Genomic DNA, 17,556 nt, shown 5'->3' with positions numbered 1-17,556 from the left:
TTTAAAAGATCCTTAGAGCTGAACGACTTATAGAAGGAAAAAAACAACAAAACAGGACGAGCGGAGGATCTTAACCCTTGTCATCGGTTGCCACGACTAATGGTGGTGTAATAGTGGTGTGGATAAACTTGGACACGTATAGGAGACCACATGCAGACAGGCCTGACTGACGCACCCTCAGGCCTGGAAATCTATGTGTGTGGCCTGAGCTTCAATGCCCCCCCCCCCCCCCCCCCCCCCACCCCCCCACTACTCTTCTTTCTCCCCCTTTCGAATTCTATTTCTGAGCCTCACCGTTTCTCCTCCTTTCAAAATCTGAGATTAAAGGAAGAGGGCAAGAAAAAGAGGTCAAACACACAATCCACACTTATTTTCCTCTTCTCACACTACCCTTGTGTTACATGTTCAGTGCCCCATTCTCTCCTTTTCCCCTCCTTACACTTCTTTCGTCCTCTTTGCTAGCTTCTGGTCAAGCATAGCAGCAGGGGAATGGAAACGCTCCCCTCCTAATCCCCTTCTCTCTCCTCTACACCTACCACTTCACCTCTTCTTTTCCTCCTCTTTCCACTGTTTCCACTGTTCTCCTTCCCCACCTCCTCCTGCCTCGCTGTTATGTTCTCCATATGCTTTGATGGCTCCTCCTCAGAAGAGGGGTGGTTGGGGGAGAAATGATTCAAGCCGCTGGCATGTATGGCAGTGCTGCAGCTGGACACTGCACCTGCAGCTCTGAAAAACAAGCTGACGGGTGCAAGTTCAGGAAACTTTCAGTGCATCTGAGTGTGTGTGTAGTGTACATCTGCATGCATTTTTCAGTGTGCATGGTCAATCAGAGTTTCTCAGATATCAAATTCTTCCCTACTTTCTTACTTTTCTTCAGCCAGAATCAAGCAAGTTGAACTACTGTGAGATGTTTTGGACTAAATAGGAAGGTTTCCCCAACTTTCAGCAAGCACAAGCGCACTGTATGGGCATCCCCCCAGGCACCGTATTTGTGTAGTGATAACTTGAAAACCCTAGGCACACAAAATTTGTGAAAAATTTCATGCAGCACCTGGGGTTTAGAAACACCCTGAGCTTTTTTTTCTTTTTTTAAAAAAAATCCAAATCCGTCTGGAGTCTAACCACAATGCCCTTTTTGATTGAGGGTTGTGGGAGAGAAGGTAGAAAAAATTGAAAACAAAATGGCAGAAAACGACATAGCACTTTTCATTTTGATTAATGCAAAGTGCTGGTTTTGCTTGCCGCACCTCCACGCCTCCATAAATGACACCATAAATCATGTAAATAGCAGAGGCAGCCTCAAGAGAGTTGCGAACACTGGTTTTCAAGCCTCGAAATGAGGTCGGCGTATCTCTGAAGAGATTTTCCAGTTGAAATAGCTGCTGGTTTTAATGGGCCATGATATTTGTATGATTTTATTTCTGCTGAGAATAGTGAGCCTACCTGCAGGCTTACATTGTATTGCCAAGCTGAGCTTTGCAGCAGGTAGCTGTGCTCAAGTCAGGGTACCACTGTGTAGCATCTCTTAAAGGTGGAATGCAGTTAGGTAATAGGCACCCGTGAAAGGGACTTAGCGAGAATTATCGAAGTTTCAACAAGCTATTGTTGCCTCTAAGTGCCAGATAAGAGTCCTCTCTCGCTGACTGAAAACACATGACATTTGTGTTTTCAGCAGTGGGAGATATTCCACTGGGAGGTTTGCTGTGGAAATACACCAGTGCAGGATGTAAGGCTTCGGGGGTCAACCCCTGCTGACTGGAATTAATCGGAACCATAATTACCTCCTCGCTAACGAGCTGGTTGTCCTGAACCGCAGCCAGGTGTTAAGCAGGAAACAGTATGTGATACATTGGGTTTGGGGTTCACCCCTCTCTACACACACAAGCGCACACAGACACACACACATACTCATAACTCCAAGAACCTGAGTGGGTTGAGCAAACATTCCAGCCGCTGTCCGTGCTCTTCTCTCACCACATCCATTCATCTTCCTGAGATGACTCCTGTCCCACAGCACAGCAGCCTTCCCACCTTGGGAGCCAGATAGGAAGTTGTGGTATGATTTTCACATTTGTTACTCTGTGACAGCCCGACTGAACATGTGTATTCAGGGAACACGTGTTTTTATTGCCCCCACAGCCCTGTCAGAAGCGCTTAACTATCCCTTCATCGTCTCTCATCTCCATGTTCAAATTGTGTATTTGTATTGACTTTGAACTGGATCTTATATAATGTTGTTGATTAAATGTGACTTTGTATTTTTCTAAAATATTTTCATGTCAACAGGAAAGCAGGACTGCAGGGCGCCCTCTGGTGCAGCAAACTTTGCAATAACAAAACTCATAGCTTGCTTTAAGGTGTTTCTTCCGTTTCTTTTTAATCTTTGAAATTTCAAAAAGCTAAATCACTGAAATTTTGGCTGGGTTCTAAAATGGGCAATAGAGGCCAAAAACAGTTTTGGCCTCTATTGCCCTCTAACAGAATCTCATTAACCTCCTTCCAGCTGAGCTGATGGTGCCAGTTGCTCATTTCAGGACCGACCGTCCATTTAGTAAATTATGGTCATTCTAAGGGTTAGATGGGAGCATTATATAGGATAGGCTACTAATTTGTGTTTGCCAGGTCATCAGCCAATGATTATATGGTTTCGCATTCATGTCTGCTCCTTATCTACACCCAGTTTCAAAACCCTAAGATTATGTCAAAAATGTTTATCTCAAGCCTTCACAATGGGATTTCACCAAACAACAGGTGATGTCACTGTAGTTTCTCAGAGTTAACCTATGAGGAATTGCAGTTTTTGGCACTTTTGTACTCTACACTTCAGCCCCAAAGGCTGATTGGCAAGTACTGAAGTAAATGTGAACCGTGTGGGTTTTAAAGTCTGGTGTGTCTGTTTAATATAGATTTTGCACTTTGGCCATCTGTGTTTAGAATCAGCAAGTGTGTCAGCGAGCCTGTGTGTGAACTTGCCATTTACAAGGTAACAGGTTAGGGGCTCTCAGGCGTGCCCAACAGGCAAGGACTGAACATACCATCCCTAAGACAATACGCTACTATGCTCTGCTCTGCACCTGTGTTATGTTTTCCTGCTGACAAAGATGTTTCCTCTTTGTGGGCTGAGGATCTGCTTTGTTTCCATGACTCAGAGACTAAAATAGTAAAGCTGCCACCAACCCTGAACCAAGGCTCTTTGTAGTAAAAGAAGAAAAAGAAAAGAAAGAAAGAAAAGGAAAGAACCAAATACCTTCAAACATACAAACACATCAGCCAGTAGTTAGGGAACTGGTGGCATGTGGATTACTCATGTTATAAAACTGGCACACAAATGATGAGTGAGTGCAATTCCCTCGGCTTTGATTCTCTTGTTCCCAGCGTGTAACAAACGGAAATTGTAAAATTTGCACCGTGTCATTGGATACATCTTGTATTTACCATAAAGTAAGCTCATCATTTGAAAATGTGCAAACTGGAGGAGGAAGAGAGAGAAAAGACATTTACAAAAATGGCACTGAGAATCTAAACATGTAATGCAACAGTTGTATGACATATTGCCATTTGCTTTGATGGCAACGAAAAAAATATGACAGCATCGAGACAAGAAATCACCACAGCATAGCCAGAGGATATTTATTCAAAGTGCATGTGATGTTGTCATGTTATGAATAAAAGAAAACTGAAATGCTATTTGGTGTAACTTTGTGGTCAGTCACTGTCAAAATATGTCTGAACAGCAAAAATATACTACTGCCCCCTGGTGGATTTAAAAGATTACTGCGAACGCTTCTTTCACTTTAACTTATATTCAAATCCAGACTACCACTGTTACTACTAATCAGTCTATTTATTTCCCATTAATCCAGGTTAATTCCTCAGCCATATGTAGCTCACAGCAACACACCAAACACAAAACCAGACATGCATAAACTGATGATGTCTGAAGAATCCTGTTATAAAAAGGATCAACAAGGTTTTTCATCTGTGTGACATGCAGCAGCATTTTTCCCTTGGCAGGATTAATTTGTTTGCAAAATCCCTCGTTCAGTGACATAAATCAGGATGAACAAAATTTGGTTGTGTTTTTCTTTGTTACATTAGTAGTTCTTCAAGACTTTCCTGGTTTCAGTGCTTTATTTGTTGTATTATTTCTTTGAAAGAAATTTCATTTTGTTTCCTGGAACAAAAAAAAGACACACACACAAAGTGACCAAAAGTGAGAATGAGCCCAAAACAATATTTTCCTCAAAAAAATTAAAGGAACAATTTGAAAGGTAATGTGGAATAAATGCATGCCATATCTTTGATCAAAATAAAAAGTATCAACCTACAGAGGGCTGCATTCAAAGAGATTTCAAAAATCAAATTGGAAAAAATGATGCAGCAGGTTTGTCCATTTTACTAAAATTTCATTAATCAACTCAAAATAGTAGTCAGTAGCTTATATGGTGCCTATGTGCTTGTATGCATGCCTGACAGCGTTGGGGCATGCTCTAGATGGTGTCCTGGAGGATCTCCTCCTAGGTCTGGACCATGGCACCACAGAGCTCCTAGATGTGGGAATCTGCCAATGGTATCATGGTATCATATCTGCATACTCTGACCACATTAGGCTGGACTCACTGCACCAATGTAATGTCTGACAACGGGTGTAAGGATTTCATCCCAATACCTAATGGCAGTCAGAGTGTCATTGCCTATATGTCAGTCCTACTGATAGATTAAGAGCCATTCTAGAGTAAAGCCTGTCTGCTATATTCTCCTCCATGCTCTTGAGACTGTGCAGGGAGACACAACAAACCTGGCAATGGCACGTATTGATGTGCCATCCTGGAGTAGTTGGACTATCTGTGCAACCTCTGTAGGGTCCAGGTATCACCTCATTAGTGACACTGACCCTAGCCAAATACAAAACTAGTGAAAAAAAAGTCGCCCTGTTGTTAATTTCACCAAAGCAACTGAAACTGTTTAACAACCCCCTCTGCTACTTAACTGACCAAATCAATATCCCAAAGGTTTCACTGACTTGATGTTACACACTCCTTAAGAAGAGTTCCTTTAATTTTTTTTGAGCAGTGTATATAAAGCAGTTGTTTCCTTACCCAAGCCTTTGAGAAACCTGTTAACCCTCCTATGTTCATTATCATGGATAGAATCCAGATACTCCTGCACTCTCACTTCAAACAGTCCTGGTGAGATTAAAAGAAGCAAAACAAAAACAATCATGAAGAGCTAGAAGAACCCATCACCCATACCCATTAAATTTATCCATCCTGTCTGTAAAAGTCACCAGTCACTTATGGCCAATCTAGAGTCACCAGTTATTCTAATTATGATGTCTTTGGACTGGAAGATGATGTAGTACTTGGAGAGAACTGGAGAAAGTGCAAACTCCACACAGAAAGGCCCCAGATGAGGAGTTCTAGACCTCAGGCAGTCGTTGGCTGCAAAAGGATTCTGACCCAAGTATAAAAAATCTTTTGATTTAAAATGATATTACTTTGACCAATTACTTTTGAGCCTTTGAAAATGGGGGATAAAACAACTCAAAGTGCTCTCAAGGCTTTACTATGAGGTATTACAGAGAAAACCCCAACAATCAGATGAGCCCCTATGAGCATACACTTGGCAACAGTGGGAAGGAAAAACTCCCTTTCAACAGGAAGAAACCTCTGGGAAAAAACACACTTTGAGACAAAATTCCTGTTCTTTCTGCTGTGCCTCTGTACCTCTGAGAGCCTGCCTATGAAGCTCCCTCTCCTGGATGAACCAGCCAAACATCTGCGTCTCCATGAAGATCTCCAAGAAGCGGCGCACGGTTTTGGATGGGATGGCTTTGCGAAAACCCTCTCGCTGAAAGAAGGACGAGGCAGGGGAGGAGGATGAAGAGGAGTAGCCGTCCTCCCTTTCGCCGGTGATGAAGAGAGGATAGTGGCCTACCAGCTCCACAAAGAATCGAACAAAGGCCTCGGACACAATGGTGCTAAGATGGCCTGAGTCTGGAGACGGGATGTTAGACGTGGTAATATAAAACATAACAAAGTCGACTTGCTGATCAACCATTTACATAATGTTCAAAAAGATGTTTACAGAAATTTTTATCTTCTAGTTAGTCTTTCTATCCCTTTACCCCAGTATGAATTATTTCATGACATTCCAAATTATTAGGGGATCAAGTCTTTGAACTACAGTGACTACTGACTTTTTCTCTGGCACCAACTAAAACCTGGTGGTAAACATGGTAAATATACAGCAGATCCACATTAAAGCACATAAGCGTTGTCACCACAACCATGTTTGTGTTCTAGGTTTAACCATAAAGAAGCCTCAAAGCCACCAAAGAAGCCTCTATGACACTGTAGAGTCATAGAAAAAAGTCCTCAGTTTGACTCACCGCTGCTTGTATCTCCTCCTCGCTCATTAGCAAGCTCTCTTCGCCTCTCCAGAACGTTCTCCAGAGCCGTCTGAAGCTTAGGTGGCAGGATGGAGTCTTCATCGTCCAACTAAATGTGAGATAACAGGAAAGAAAATGTATTCATAAACCATAGATAGGTAGATGTAACCTTGGAAACATTATGAAAGATAAATATAGCCTCTAGATCTCAAAAAAGTGAAGTCAATACAAAAAGTGCTGTAAACTTTCTCTTGCTGCAAAAGCACTTACGTTATGGTATAACTATCTTTGATTTCTTTGCTCTATGACTAGCTAAGAACAGTTATGGAAACTTTCTGCCACTGAAAAAACAAACATTTTTTTGTCGCCCAGAAGTCAAAGTTTCAGGTTATTATCTTAAAATCTCAACTTACTAACTCAGACTTCTGTGAATATAACTAGAAGTTTTAACTTCTGGGTGACAGAAAGCACCTTTTTTTTCCAGTGCTGGAAGCAGGCTTCTATAAGAAGTCACATACGCACTGACCATTTGAAAAACAATACACATTTAAGGCTTTTTTTTAATTTTTCTTTGGCTACAATGCTTTTTTTTTTTTTGAGAAAGTCTGGGTGAGGCTGAAACAATTTCATCTACACAGATACAGAGTGTGACAAACCATAAACACACACACACGCCTTTAAAAATATCTGACCTGTCTGAGAAATCGACTATTCCCAAGATCCACAACCAGAACCTGTACACAGAAAAAAGGTTATTTCTCTGCACAGCAGCTCATAAGTAATGTATTCCTATATGATTGCAGTGACACTTGTATTACTCCTCTGACCTCCTCCAGGGGCAGCTCAGTGAGTTGGGGCAGGGAGCTGGACAGCAGGCCCACGATGAAAGGGGTTGGTGTGCAGACGATGTCGAGCATAGCTGAGGGCAGCACTGGGATGTAAGTGTGCTGCCATACAAAGGGGTAGAGCAATGCCACGACTGCATGACAGCATTGGGAAAGAGTACTAAAGGAGGGAGCAGAGAACACAACAGTGGAACATTATTAAATTGAGCTTTTAATGAATTTTAATTTAAAAAACAAAACAAAACTGACTTTCCCTTTTAGTCTATATGAGACAAAGGAGAGAATTATCAGTTATTCTCACCGCATGAGGGCACCACAGTCTAAATAGAGACTAGCCATTCTCTAATGTAATACCATTGCCCTGAGAGAAAACCAAGCCTACAGACTTCTTTCATTTACATCACTGCACTTTGCATTCCTGTCTTCTACTACTGTGGCTGATCTTTCTGACTCCCAGTGGCTTTCAGCAGAGCAAACAAACCAGTCCCAACACGTCAACAACTCAGCTGGCCTTAGCTCTCTGGTATGTTCCCTAAATAAAACTGGGACTGCCTTAAATTTATTTAAAATTGTGAGTCTAGACCACCCACATATCCTGTAACTTTATCGTAAAACACCCCTGCTGCTTTCAACTAATATTTGCCATTTTCATAACTGCATAAACAGTACAGCTTCATATATAGCTGGAAGATATGGATTTTGGTGTACAGACAATATGGCTTAAATGAAGGGACAAACCTGAGCTTGTCTGCTGTGAAGATGACTCGCCTCTCTAGCAGCAGAGAGCCAAAAACCCTGAGAAGCAGGCGCAGACTCAAGCAGGAGAACAGACATTCAAAATCCACATGCTCCAGGCGTGAGTCAGAGGGTCGACAGAGCTCCATCACCTAAAAGATTTGATCCTGTCAGCTTACTCAATGTAACACCAAAGTTGTGTCTGATGGACTGACAAATCCATTCCATCATTCGGTTCTAAATATGTTCATTTCAAGTCATTTTAATCTGGATCTGAACTACTTTCAGCTCTAGTTATGGTTAGCGAACTGTATAAGCTGTTCATCCACAACTGCTAGGCAAAAATGCAAAAACATTTAGCCAGCAAATATTTTGTCAAATCTTTACATGTGTAGGAAAAAATGTAGTAAAAGTTCCAAATTACTGGGTGTCAATAAAGGTTTCATTTTTTTGCAGTGTTTTTTTAGATGAAAGAAACAAAACTGGATGAATTTTGTATAGTGAGATTTAAATTTCAAAATCTGGTCAAAAAAAATGCCAATGTTCTTAGCAGATTATTTGATTTATGCTTAGGATTCCAAATAAAAAGACATTTTTAACTATTTTATCTGACTTTTTCTTACAGTTTGTTACTTTTTTGGGGGGTGGGGAGGTTCCACTGTCGCTCACCTCAGTGCCTGAACCAGGAAGAAAAGTTTTGATGGTGATGGTTTTCCTAGGAGCTGGAAACTGGGCCTCCATGATGGCTCTCATGAAAGGCTGGACCAAGGCAGGAGACAGAGCCCTGCGCCTCTCCACCTCATCCAGCACCTAGAATGTGTGCATATAAAACAAGCTTAATTTCATTTGTAATCTGTACTCCCCAAATTCCACCAACATATTAAGTTTCCTTAATCTAACCACCACTCTCTGCTCCTCATCCCTGCTTACACCCTGCTCAGGAAACAAACCCCTTGAAGCACCCAGGTCATTAAATGTGGCCAGATGATCCTCCAGCCACAGGACTGTTTTGACAGACTGGTCCATCTTTGAACAGCAGGACATGGAGACCTTTACTCAGTCTGTCCCTTTCTACAGTAAGTGCTGCGTAGAGAATGTGACAGTGACCAAAACCATCTGGGTTTTTCCTAACTAAAAAACCTTGGATGATGAGTGACGTACAGGCTCTGATCAAACTGATCAGACATGGTTCTGGATAGTAAGACTACACACCTTTGGAGCAGGAGTCACAAGTTCGATTCCCACCCGCTATCCAGTAAGGGTCCTGGCTAGACCCGCCATGCTAAAAAAAAAACCCCAAAAAACAAGCCCTGGAATGCTGCAGCTCAGACACAAGCATTTCACTACATTGTGTATGTGACAAATAAAGGTTGTTTATTGGTGTCACTCAGTATCAGATCCCCGCAAGGCTGCCCTCTCAGCCCCCTACTCTACACCAACCCATCTAACCATTGTTATTGTCAAGTATGCTGATGAGACCACTGTGGTTGGGCTCATATTTGATGGAGATGAGACAGTGTATAGGGCGTAGGTAGAGAACTTGTCCCGCTGGTGCTCAGAAAATTACCCAAAGCTGAACATCCTTAAAACAAAAGAACTCATGATGGACTTCAGGAGGCACAGGCAGGTCCACCACCCTCTCATCTTAAGTGGAGAACATGTGGAATCTGTCTCCACCTTCATTTCCAGGCACCCACATCTCCACCGATCTCACCTGGACCCACAACACCAACGCCCCTTAAAGAAAGCCCCGCAGCGGCTGCACTTCCTCCGTGTCCTGAGGAAGAATAACTGGGACCAGAAGCTGCTGCTGGCCTTCTAACGCTCCTCGGTGGAGAGGGTGCTCTCCTACTGCCTGGGTGTTTGGTATGAAGGGGTCACTACTGAGAATAGGAAGGCTGCACAGAGGATAATTAACACCACCCAAAAAAAAAAAAAATCAGTGGCTGCCCTCTGTCACCCCTGGAGGCCATCGCCAGATCCTCCTCTCCCAGCAAAACCAGAGCCATCATAGGTAATCCCTTGCACCCCGCCCACCACCTGTTTGACCTGCTGCAACCTGGTCAGTGCCTCGGGTCAATCAGGTCGCACACCTCCAGACTCACAAACAGCTTCTTTCCCTGGGCCATTCAGACTGTTAACAAGCACTATCCCCCCACACCCCACCCCTGCCCACTCACAATATTAATCTGCGCCATGGTCTGAGTAACCCTCATCACTCAGGCCACTCGCATACAGACTCTTCCACTATTTCCAAGCACTTTGTCTCCAATGTGTCCCTTTCTCTTTTTTTGTATATATCCCTTTTGACTTTATATATTTGTCCTGTTTGTTATTTATTCCCGGTGTCTTACTATCTATACATTATTCCTACACAGTTGGTGTGGAGTGCCCATAATTTTGTTGTACATGGACATGGACAATGACAATATAGGGTAATAAAGGATGCTATCTGCGGAGGAGTGATTTACCTTGGAGAACAAGTTGAAGCAGCCAAGATGGCTGACAATACAATAGACCTCTGGCAGACGTTTGCCTTTTCCACTAGGCTGTGAGAAAAAGATGAAAATATGACACATAATACTCACTAGTGTACTCCTAGACATGAGGACAGACTAGTATATAAATCAACAGTATTGCAATACACACACTCCTCCTACAGAAATGCATAAGCAGAAACACATGCGCACCCGCACATACACAGTTCCCAGTCTCACACATTTCCGCCCAGAGTCTGAGATGGGCTGTTTTCCCACAGGCGCAGGCACACTATTCTGGTATGCTTATTTACTCAGCCGTCATTGTGGTATTTAGCTACTTCCTGTTCGGTGACGGCACACGATTTCTATTTACCAGTAAACGCCGGCAGTATCCAAACCTTCGGCTCCCATCCACTCCAGTCAAAACAAATGAGAACATCTCACTGCGAGGGAAGAGCCATGACAAAAATATAATTAGTGTATTTTTACTTTTCAAAGAGAAAATACACATATACTGTAAAAGTCAACACTATTAATGAAATTGATAGTGTTTCCCGTGGTATAAAGAGTTGAATTTTCAGTGTTTATTATATTGAGATAAGTGTGTCGCCCTGTTCATTTCACACTCCTCACCTTGGGTATCTCTCCACCGGCTCCCAGTCTTTAGCATCAGGAAAGCAGAACTGAGGAATGATCCTCAGTTGATCCTCCGTCTCCCTCATGAACTTGAAGGTTCGCTCCAGCTGCAGTTAAAATGAGGTGAGAGATTTAAGATCAGTTACCACTTCTTGCATTTCTTCTTTTTTAATGTATTTGGTCTTAAATTAAACTACTACAAAAATGAGACATGATTCAAGGACCTTAGGAGGGAACTGCTGTGTGACCTCTGGTAGATAGTGCGCTCCAGCCTTTGATTTCTGCAGCGACACAACCAGGAAATATTCAAAAAGTTTGCGCTGATGGAGCTCCTGTTCGAGTGAGTGTCTTCTGGTGTGGACCTGAGCCTGGCTCGGCTGGCTCAGTATAGACTTCACCGACACGAGACGCTGGCGGTGAGCTGGAAGAAAGGATGTAAGCCAGAGCACTATTATACACCTCAGTGTGAAAAATAAAGAAACAATGACAGATAAATGAATAATTGAAACCCTACCTTTTGCTCTTTCTTCAATTTCACTCTCAGAGTCACTGTTCTCATCTGTTACTGTAAATTAAAACCCAAAAATACAAACTTACTAGACAGTAAAATAAATATTACAATCAATTTTCATTCCTTTTAACACTGTCACCTCTGCCCGAGCTTGTCTCAGCATAATGATAGATCCTTCTGAGATGCTTTTTCCTGGACCGAGTTTCAAATATGCTGTTGATCCTGAGTACAACCTGTCCAAAGGAATAAATAAAAATATGTCTCAGTGCCAGTAAATACTACTGCGTGATATCTGTGTGCAAAGAGGCTGTATCTGATGTATAGGAAAATATCCAAAAACGGAGGCAGTTAGGATTGGAGTTGAGGGTTATGGTTATGGTGTGTGGTGTGATGATGTTTCCATGTCACAAACTTATGACATGATTGGTCCCTTGCAGAAGCTGGATCAACATTTATTTTGATTATCCAGGAACAACACCAACACAGTGATACCTAATCTAATGCAACGTTCCATTTGCTTCGGAAATCAGAACTGGGAGCAAAGTCACCCCCGACTTCAGTACATTCCAGTAGGAAAGTTGAAAAAGTGAGGAAAGGATTATTTTTGCTCTTAAGCGAGGTACAACTACTAATCCATCACTAGCAAAACAGTGCAGTGCTTGTTTTCTCCAATTAAAAACACTAAATCAGTGCCCAGCTGTTGTCATTCCAGTAAAAAACTAGCACTAACCATGCAAATTAGTCTTAAATAGTATGTGCTTAATAATTTGCCAGGGTTAATAAAAGAAACCGACTGTTCAAAATGGATGTGATAAGATTCTGCAGCAAAAAAAAAAAAAACATGCACAAACACAGACCGTCGGTATTCTCCGGCAGGTGCGGCCATAGGAATCCCCGGGCAGCCAGGAGGCTTGTTCAGGTCCGGTGGGGGTAGATGGAGGGCTGAGCTGGGGTGGAGATGAAACACCTCTACTGCTTCCAGTGCTATGGATCTGCTGGTTGGTTCTCCGCATGTCCAGCAGCTTAAAGCTTCTGCCTGAATTCTGCCTGAAGAACCCTGGTCTGGAGGCCTATGGACAGAAAATAAATAAATAATAATAACCATAATTATTTCTAACTACTGAAACCAAGTAGTTGCTGTTTCAAGTTCAGGGTATACTTTAACCTTAGCAGTGTCAGCACCAGGAGAGGAAGGTAAAGACTGCTGGGAGCATTGGCTCTCCAACTCTATATCCTCATACGGGTTCTCATTTGACGAGTCTGCAGAAAAACCAGAAGTAACGCATTTGACGCAAGTTTTCAAGCATGTCTGATAATTGTGCACAAAGTTAACATTATTCAGTATTTTACAGTGAAGCAGGGCTGCAGTCCTGCCATGACACTTTGGACTTAATTTCTGATGCAGTAAAAGTGGTAAAGTAGTTTACCTGGCAGTTTTGAGGAGGGGTTTGTTTTTTTTTTTACACGTTTAACAAAAATTGTACTCATACTTGATTGTTTTCTGCTGAATACTGTATCTGCATGTTACAATTAGCATGTAGAAGAGGAAAAAACTCAGCTCTGGAATCAACTGCATCCCATCTAACTACACTTCCACTACAATTTGCTCATAAAGGTATTCAATGGATAATGCAGGTTGGTGTCTGACCCAGGATGTCTTCATAGTGATGTTCCTGAGACAGCGAGCGAGAGAAGAGCAGACCATTTGACCCCGCAAGGTCTTCGAACTCAAAGGATCTCCTGTCATCATGAGATGAAAGCATGAGTTAATACATTACATACAGCTGGCATAACTTCACCAAGCAAATAATCTTTCTAATCCATGGATACCTGTTGAAGCTGTCCCGGACTCTCTCACCTCTGGGTCTTCCGTAGATGCCAGAGGGAGGTTTCAAGGAAGTTTTCGAAGCTACTGACGGTAGTGGCGGGAGGTTCCTCTGCCCTCTGCCTTGCCTCCTTCCCAGGGTGGCAGTAGCTGGGTGCTGGAAGGTTCGTTGGGGTTTAGGGACGGGGTTGATGGGGGGTGCACCTGGCTCGGTGTACACATTTTCATGCTGCTCCTTCTTTTCTTTGGTCCCAGATCTTGCAACTGTGCTTCTTTGAGCTAAAGCTTCAGATTCGTTTTTCCTCACCTCCAGCTGCTTGTCCTTGCTCGGTGGGCTGAAGTAGTTTCCAAGCTCTGGGGGCATTTTTCCATGGTTCCCCCCCATAGCCTCCAGCTTTTTAAAAAGACTGAATACAGCTCTCTTCTCATGACTCGTCTGTTCTGCTGCTCTCCTGTCAATGCTTTTTTTCAGGGTTCCCACCTGCTGTTTATCTGTTGATGTAGGCGAACAGGGCCTTGAATCCCCAAGTTTTTCTACATTCTCTTTCTCGTGTTCTTGTTTTTCTTTGTGAACTACAACTCTTTTACAGTCTTCCTTTACTTGGTTGCTACCAGGCTTACTGATATTGAATGCTCCTCTTTGCTGTTTTGTGGGTTCAACCGGTGAACAAGGCCTGGAATCTCCATTTTTTCCTACACTTTCTTTCCTAAGATCCTGCTTTTCCTTATGGGCTACTTTTGTGCAACTTTCTGCACTTTGCTTGTCTTCTATACATTTATTGTTGCTTTTTGGCAGCCAGTCTGTCCTTTTTACACCGCTACTTTGGCCCACGTTATCCGAGGTTAGAGATGAATGAGTGGGTTCCTTGCCCTCCCATAGTGAAATCTTGTCCCTGATGCTGCAGCCATTTGATCTGGGCAGCTTGACTCCTACTAAGAGAGCATTGTCATTGCTCTGAGGGTCAAAGCTCGACCTCCTGTGGGCCATCATGGATGATTCTTCCTTCTGGTTAATGAGGTTTTCCAGTGGGGTAAAGGGGTGTTTTAGTGTTCCCTCTCTTCTGTGCTCACCTCCCTTGTTTTCTACTGAAGCGAAACAGAAACCACTTTCCCCCACCGGAGAGCCCCTCTTTAGCCTAAAAATAAAAATAGGAAATCATTTTAGAAATGCTTGAAATATAAAAGCAAATCGCACATTATCACATGACGCAATGATAACTTCCGGGTAAATCGAACAACCCAAAATGTCTCTTGCACTGGCTGCTGCACTCTGCAAGTTTTATGTCATTTTTTTCAACCACATGTGGGTGTTTACATACAGTTTATGCATGTCATATATTGTAATGATTGTGTGAATGCGCTGCGACAGACTGGCGACCTGTCCAGGGTGTACCCTGCCTAGGCTCCAGCGCCCCAGTGGACCCTGAAAAGGATAAGCAGAAGCAAATGTATGGATAGATGGCTTGTGTGAACGTATTTCACGTCGCCACGGCCAGCAGGAATAGAAACCATAGAAAAGAATGGCTTTCAGAGCACAGTTGTGGTTTTGTCCCCTAGTGTGTGGAAAAAACCCTCAGCTATGATGCAAAATTGAAGCATCTGCAATAAAGTCAAATAAATATACTTTTCCACTTGGAAGAACAAAGAAAATATAAAGCGAACTGGAGGCTTGGGTAAATCTGTCGAACATAGTCTACCATCTCCAGCTCGGGTCTCCTGGAATAACACGTTAACATTTATTTGGATTTTTTTTTAATGCATACTTTTCCACATTCCCAAATTCAATCAGAAAAATTGAAAATAAATGGAATACCAATTAAAGAATAACCTACTGCTAGCAGAGTTCCCTGAACTTCCCAGTATGGTCACAGTGACTGCCAGCTAGGGGACATTCAGTCTTTTTCTGGACAGTGGGAAAATCCATCCTGAGAGTAAATGCCAGAGGACAAGCCTATGACCGAGCATCTTCTCATCGGCCTCGCTAAATAAACACATGCTTGGATTGGAGCCCATTTCATCAAACTGTTATGTTTTAATAAATAAACGGGAGGAAATGGGAAGCCTTAAGTTGAAAGACCTTTTCTGACTTTCCCTTAATGGATGTAATGATTAAAGGGCAGCCTAACAGGGTTTCTTATTTTCTCAGGGCTCAGGGAGAAATTTGTGAAGGCCCGTGTCCTATTTTAATGCCTCACTGGTAAACCTGGTCAGATACAAACCTGTTGATAGATGAGTTGATGTAATCTTGCTTTGTTTTCATTCTCTCAGCGGCCTCCATGATCACTGCACACCTGGGAGAGAGAGAAAGAGAGACATAGAAGCAACTTCTGTCAGCATCTTCTCTGATTTTGCTTGTTCGTTGAATTGCACATTAGCGGTTGTTGTGGTTTTGCTCCCACTGACAATAGCTATCCGGCTTTACACTGTTATATAGTCTTCACATTGCATTTTTAGTAGATTAAACATTAAGCTGGTAAACTTCAGCATTCGGGCCACAGGACAGCTGGGCAAAATCAAAGAAACCATGACAGCCAGAGACTCAAGTGCAACTCCCCGAAGTAGTTCATCACACTAACTAACACTTCATTCAGCAGTCATTTAGGGCCTGCCTTTTCTTTCCTCTCCTTTAGTGTATTGTAGTATACTCGTTTTTCCACCACTTCCAAACATTTGACCCCTGCAGTGACAAAGCTGCTGTGCAAATTCTCGTACTTTCACATCTTCGAGGTCAATGTTCTTGTAGTTCAGCGTCCTCTAAAACAGGGCTTGGTGATTTCCCATATCTGAGGCCCCTGCCATCATTTGTTTATTGATATACACTCCAAATGATATGACAGATGTGCATAAGGACTACATACCACCCTTAAGGCTGTAGGGTAGCTGACTGGCTATAAAAAAAGCCATTTAGAGCTACACCATTTGCTAGAAGATACATCCTGGCAACAAGATACACAATACTAGTTAGAATTAGAAAAAGCACCACTTCAATCTTACTTTATTAGCAAACATACAATCAGTGGCCCCTTTAGGTACATGTTGCTTGTACCAGGCTGGATCCCTTTTTACCGTCATGGCCTTAATTCTTCACCGACAAGGTGCTGGAAACGTCCCTCAGAGATTTTGGCCAGGTACGCTGTGGTGTATAAATGATGCTCAGTTTAAAGTGTGGCTAGAAATATCCCCCAAATCACTACACCACCAGAACGAGCCTGAACTGTTGATCCAATGCAGTATGGATCCATGCTCTTATGTCTTCTGATACTACCAGCTCACTGTCACAGTAGAGGATTTTTCAGTTATCTTTTGTCCACTTTTGGTGAGCCTGTGTGTGAACTGTAACCTCAGTTTCCTGTTTTTAGCTAACAGGAGTGGCACCCGGTATGGTCTTCTGCTGCTGTATTCTGTATTCTGCATACCTTGACTGTAACACATGGTTATTTGTGGTAGTGTTGTCTTATTAAATTGAAGCAGTCGAGCCATTCTCCTCTGACCTCTGGCATCAACAAATGGATTTTTGCCCAGAGAACTGCTGCTCACTGCATACTTTCTCTTTGGTGTGTGGGAAAATATGAGCAGAACAGCAGTTTTGGAAGTACTTGACCTGACTTGATCTGGTATCAACAACCCTTTTACATTCAAAATTACTTAAATCACCTATCTTCCTCCTTCTGATGCTCAGTTTAAACTTCAGTAGGCTGTTTTGACCATGCCTAAATGGCCCAAATTGCTCTTATGTGACTGGCTGATGAGATATTTGTGTTAACAAGCAGTTCAGCAGGTGTGTCAAACAAAGCGTAGGAGTGTATATTTAGATACAGTGAAATTATATTCTGCAGTAATCTGTTTCTTCTGGCAAAGACAAACTCATGGGCACAGTGCATATTCTGCTGAAATCAGATCATTTCTAACATTATCTCCTTTCAAATTAAAACATTAAATCAGTTTCTTACCTCCTTTCGCTGCACAGTTTTCATGTGTTCATCAGTGGAATGGGAGCACAGTGCATCCCATGCTGCTATAACAGTATCCATTGGTATAACTTCCAAAACAGCTGTAGTGTGCAGTTTATATGCCCAGGTTCAAATAGATTTTCTAAGCCTTGAAACAATTCATCGACTGCTTATCTTAGTGAG

General features: G+C 42.5%; 1 protein-coding gene across 1 annotated transcript; it reads right to left on the bottom strand.

Moving 5' to 3' along the window:
* Positions 1 to 3,626: 3,626 nt before the first annotated feature.
* LOC146650113 (DENN domain-containing protein 2A-like) lies at positions 3,627 to 17,556 on the bottom strand. Its single transcript, XM_085387181.1, has 20 exons — positions 17,374 to 17,556; positions 15,643 to 15,714; positions 13,429 to 14,559; positions 13,247 to 13,338; positions 12,764 to 12,858; positions 12,456 to 12,668; positions 11,738 to 11,831; positions 11,602 to 11,652; positions 11,312 to 11,508; positions 11,085 to 11,194; positions 10,825 to 10,894; positions 10,443 to 10,520; positions 8,641 to 8,781; positions 7,975 to 8,123; positions 7,219 to 7,396; positions 7,084 to 7,125; positions 6,392 to 6,500; positions 5,727 to 5,996; positions 5,100 to 5,186; positions 3,627 to 4,174 (listed from the first exon to the last, which is right to left on the bottom strand). The coding sequence occupies exons 2-20, from the start codon at positions 15,699 to 15,701 to the stop codon at positions 4,143 to 4,145; spliced, it is 3,198 nt and encodes a 1,065-aa protein (XP_085243307.1). The 5' UTR covers positions 15,702 to 15,714; positions 17,374 to 17,556; the 3' UTR covers positions 3,627 to 4,142.

This window comes from Rhamphochromis longiceps, linkage group LG17 (assembly GCF_057381845.1).
Source record: "Rhamphochromis longiceps isolate RC_006_pf linkage group LG17, R_longiceps_female_GT1.1, whole genome shotgun sequence".
NCBI lineage: Eukaryota > Metazoa > Chordata > Actinopteri > Cichliformes > Cichlidae > Rhamphochromis > Rhamphochromis longiceps.
The sequence above is the reverse complement of the archived record's forward strand: the minus strand, read 5'-3'. Positions and strand labels throughout refer to the sequence as shown.

Bases quoted from the DNA above. Each gene is read 5' to 3' on its own strand.
- LOC146650113 (XM_085387181.1), bottom strand. From the start codon at position 15,701: ATGGAGGCCGCTGAGAGAATGAAAACAAAGCAAGATTACATCAACTCA. The intron at 11,509-11,601 runs GTAGGGTTTCAA...CCTTTCTTCCAG, and splicing joins AATTGAAGAAAGAGCAAAAG to CTCACCGCCAGCGTCTCGTG. The intron at 8,782-10,442 runs GTAAATCACTCC...CACACATTCTAG, and splicing joins GCTTCAACTTGTTCTCCAAG to GTGCTGGATGAGGTGGAGAG.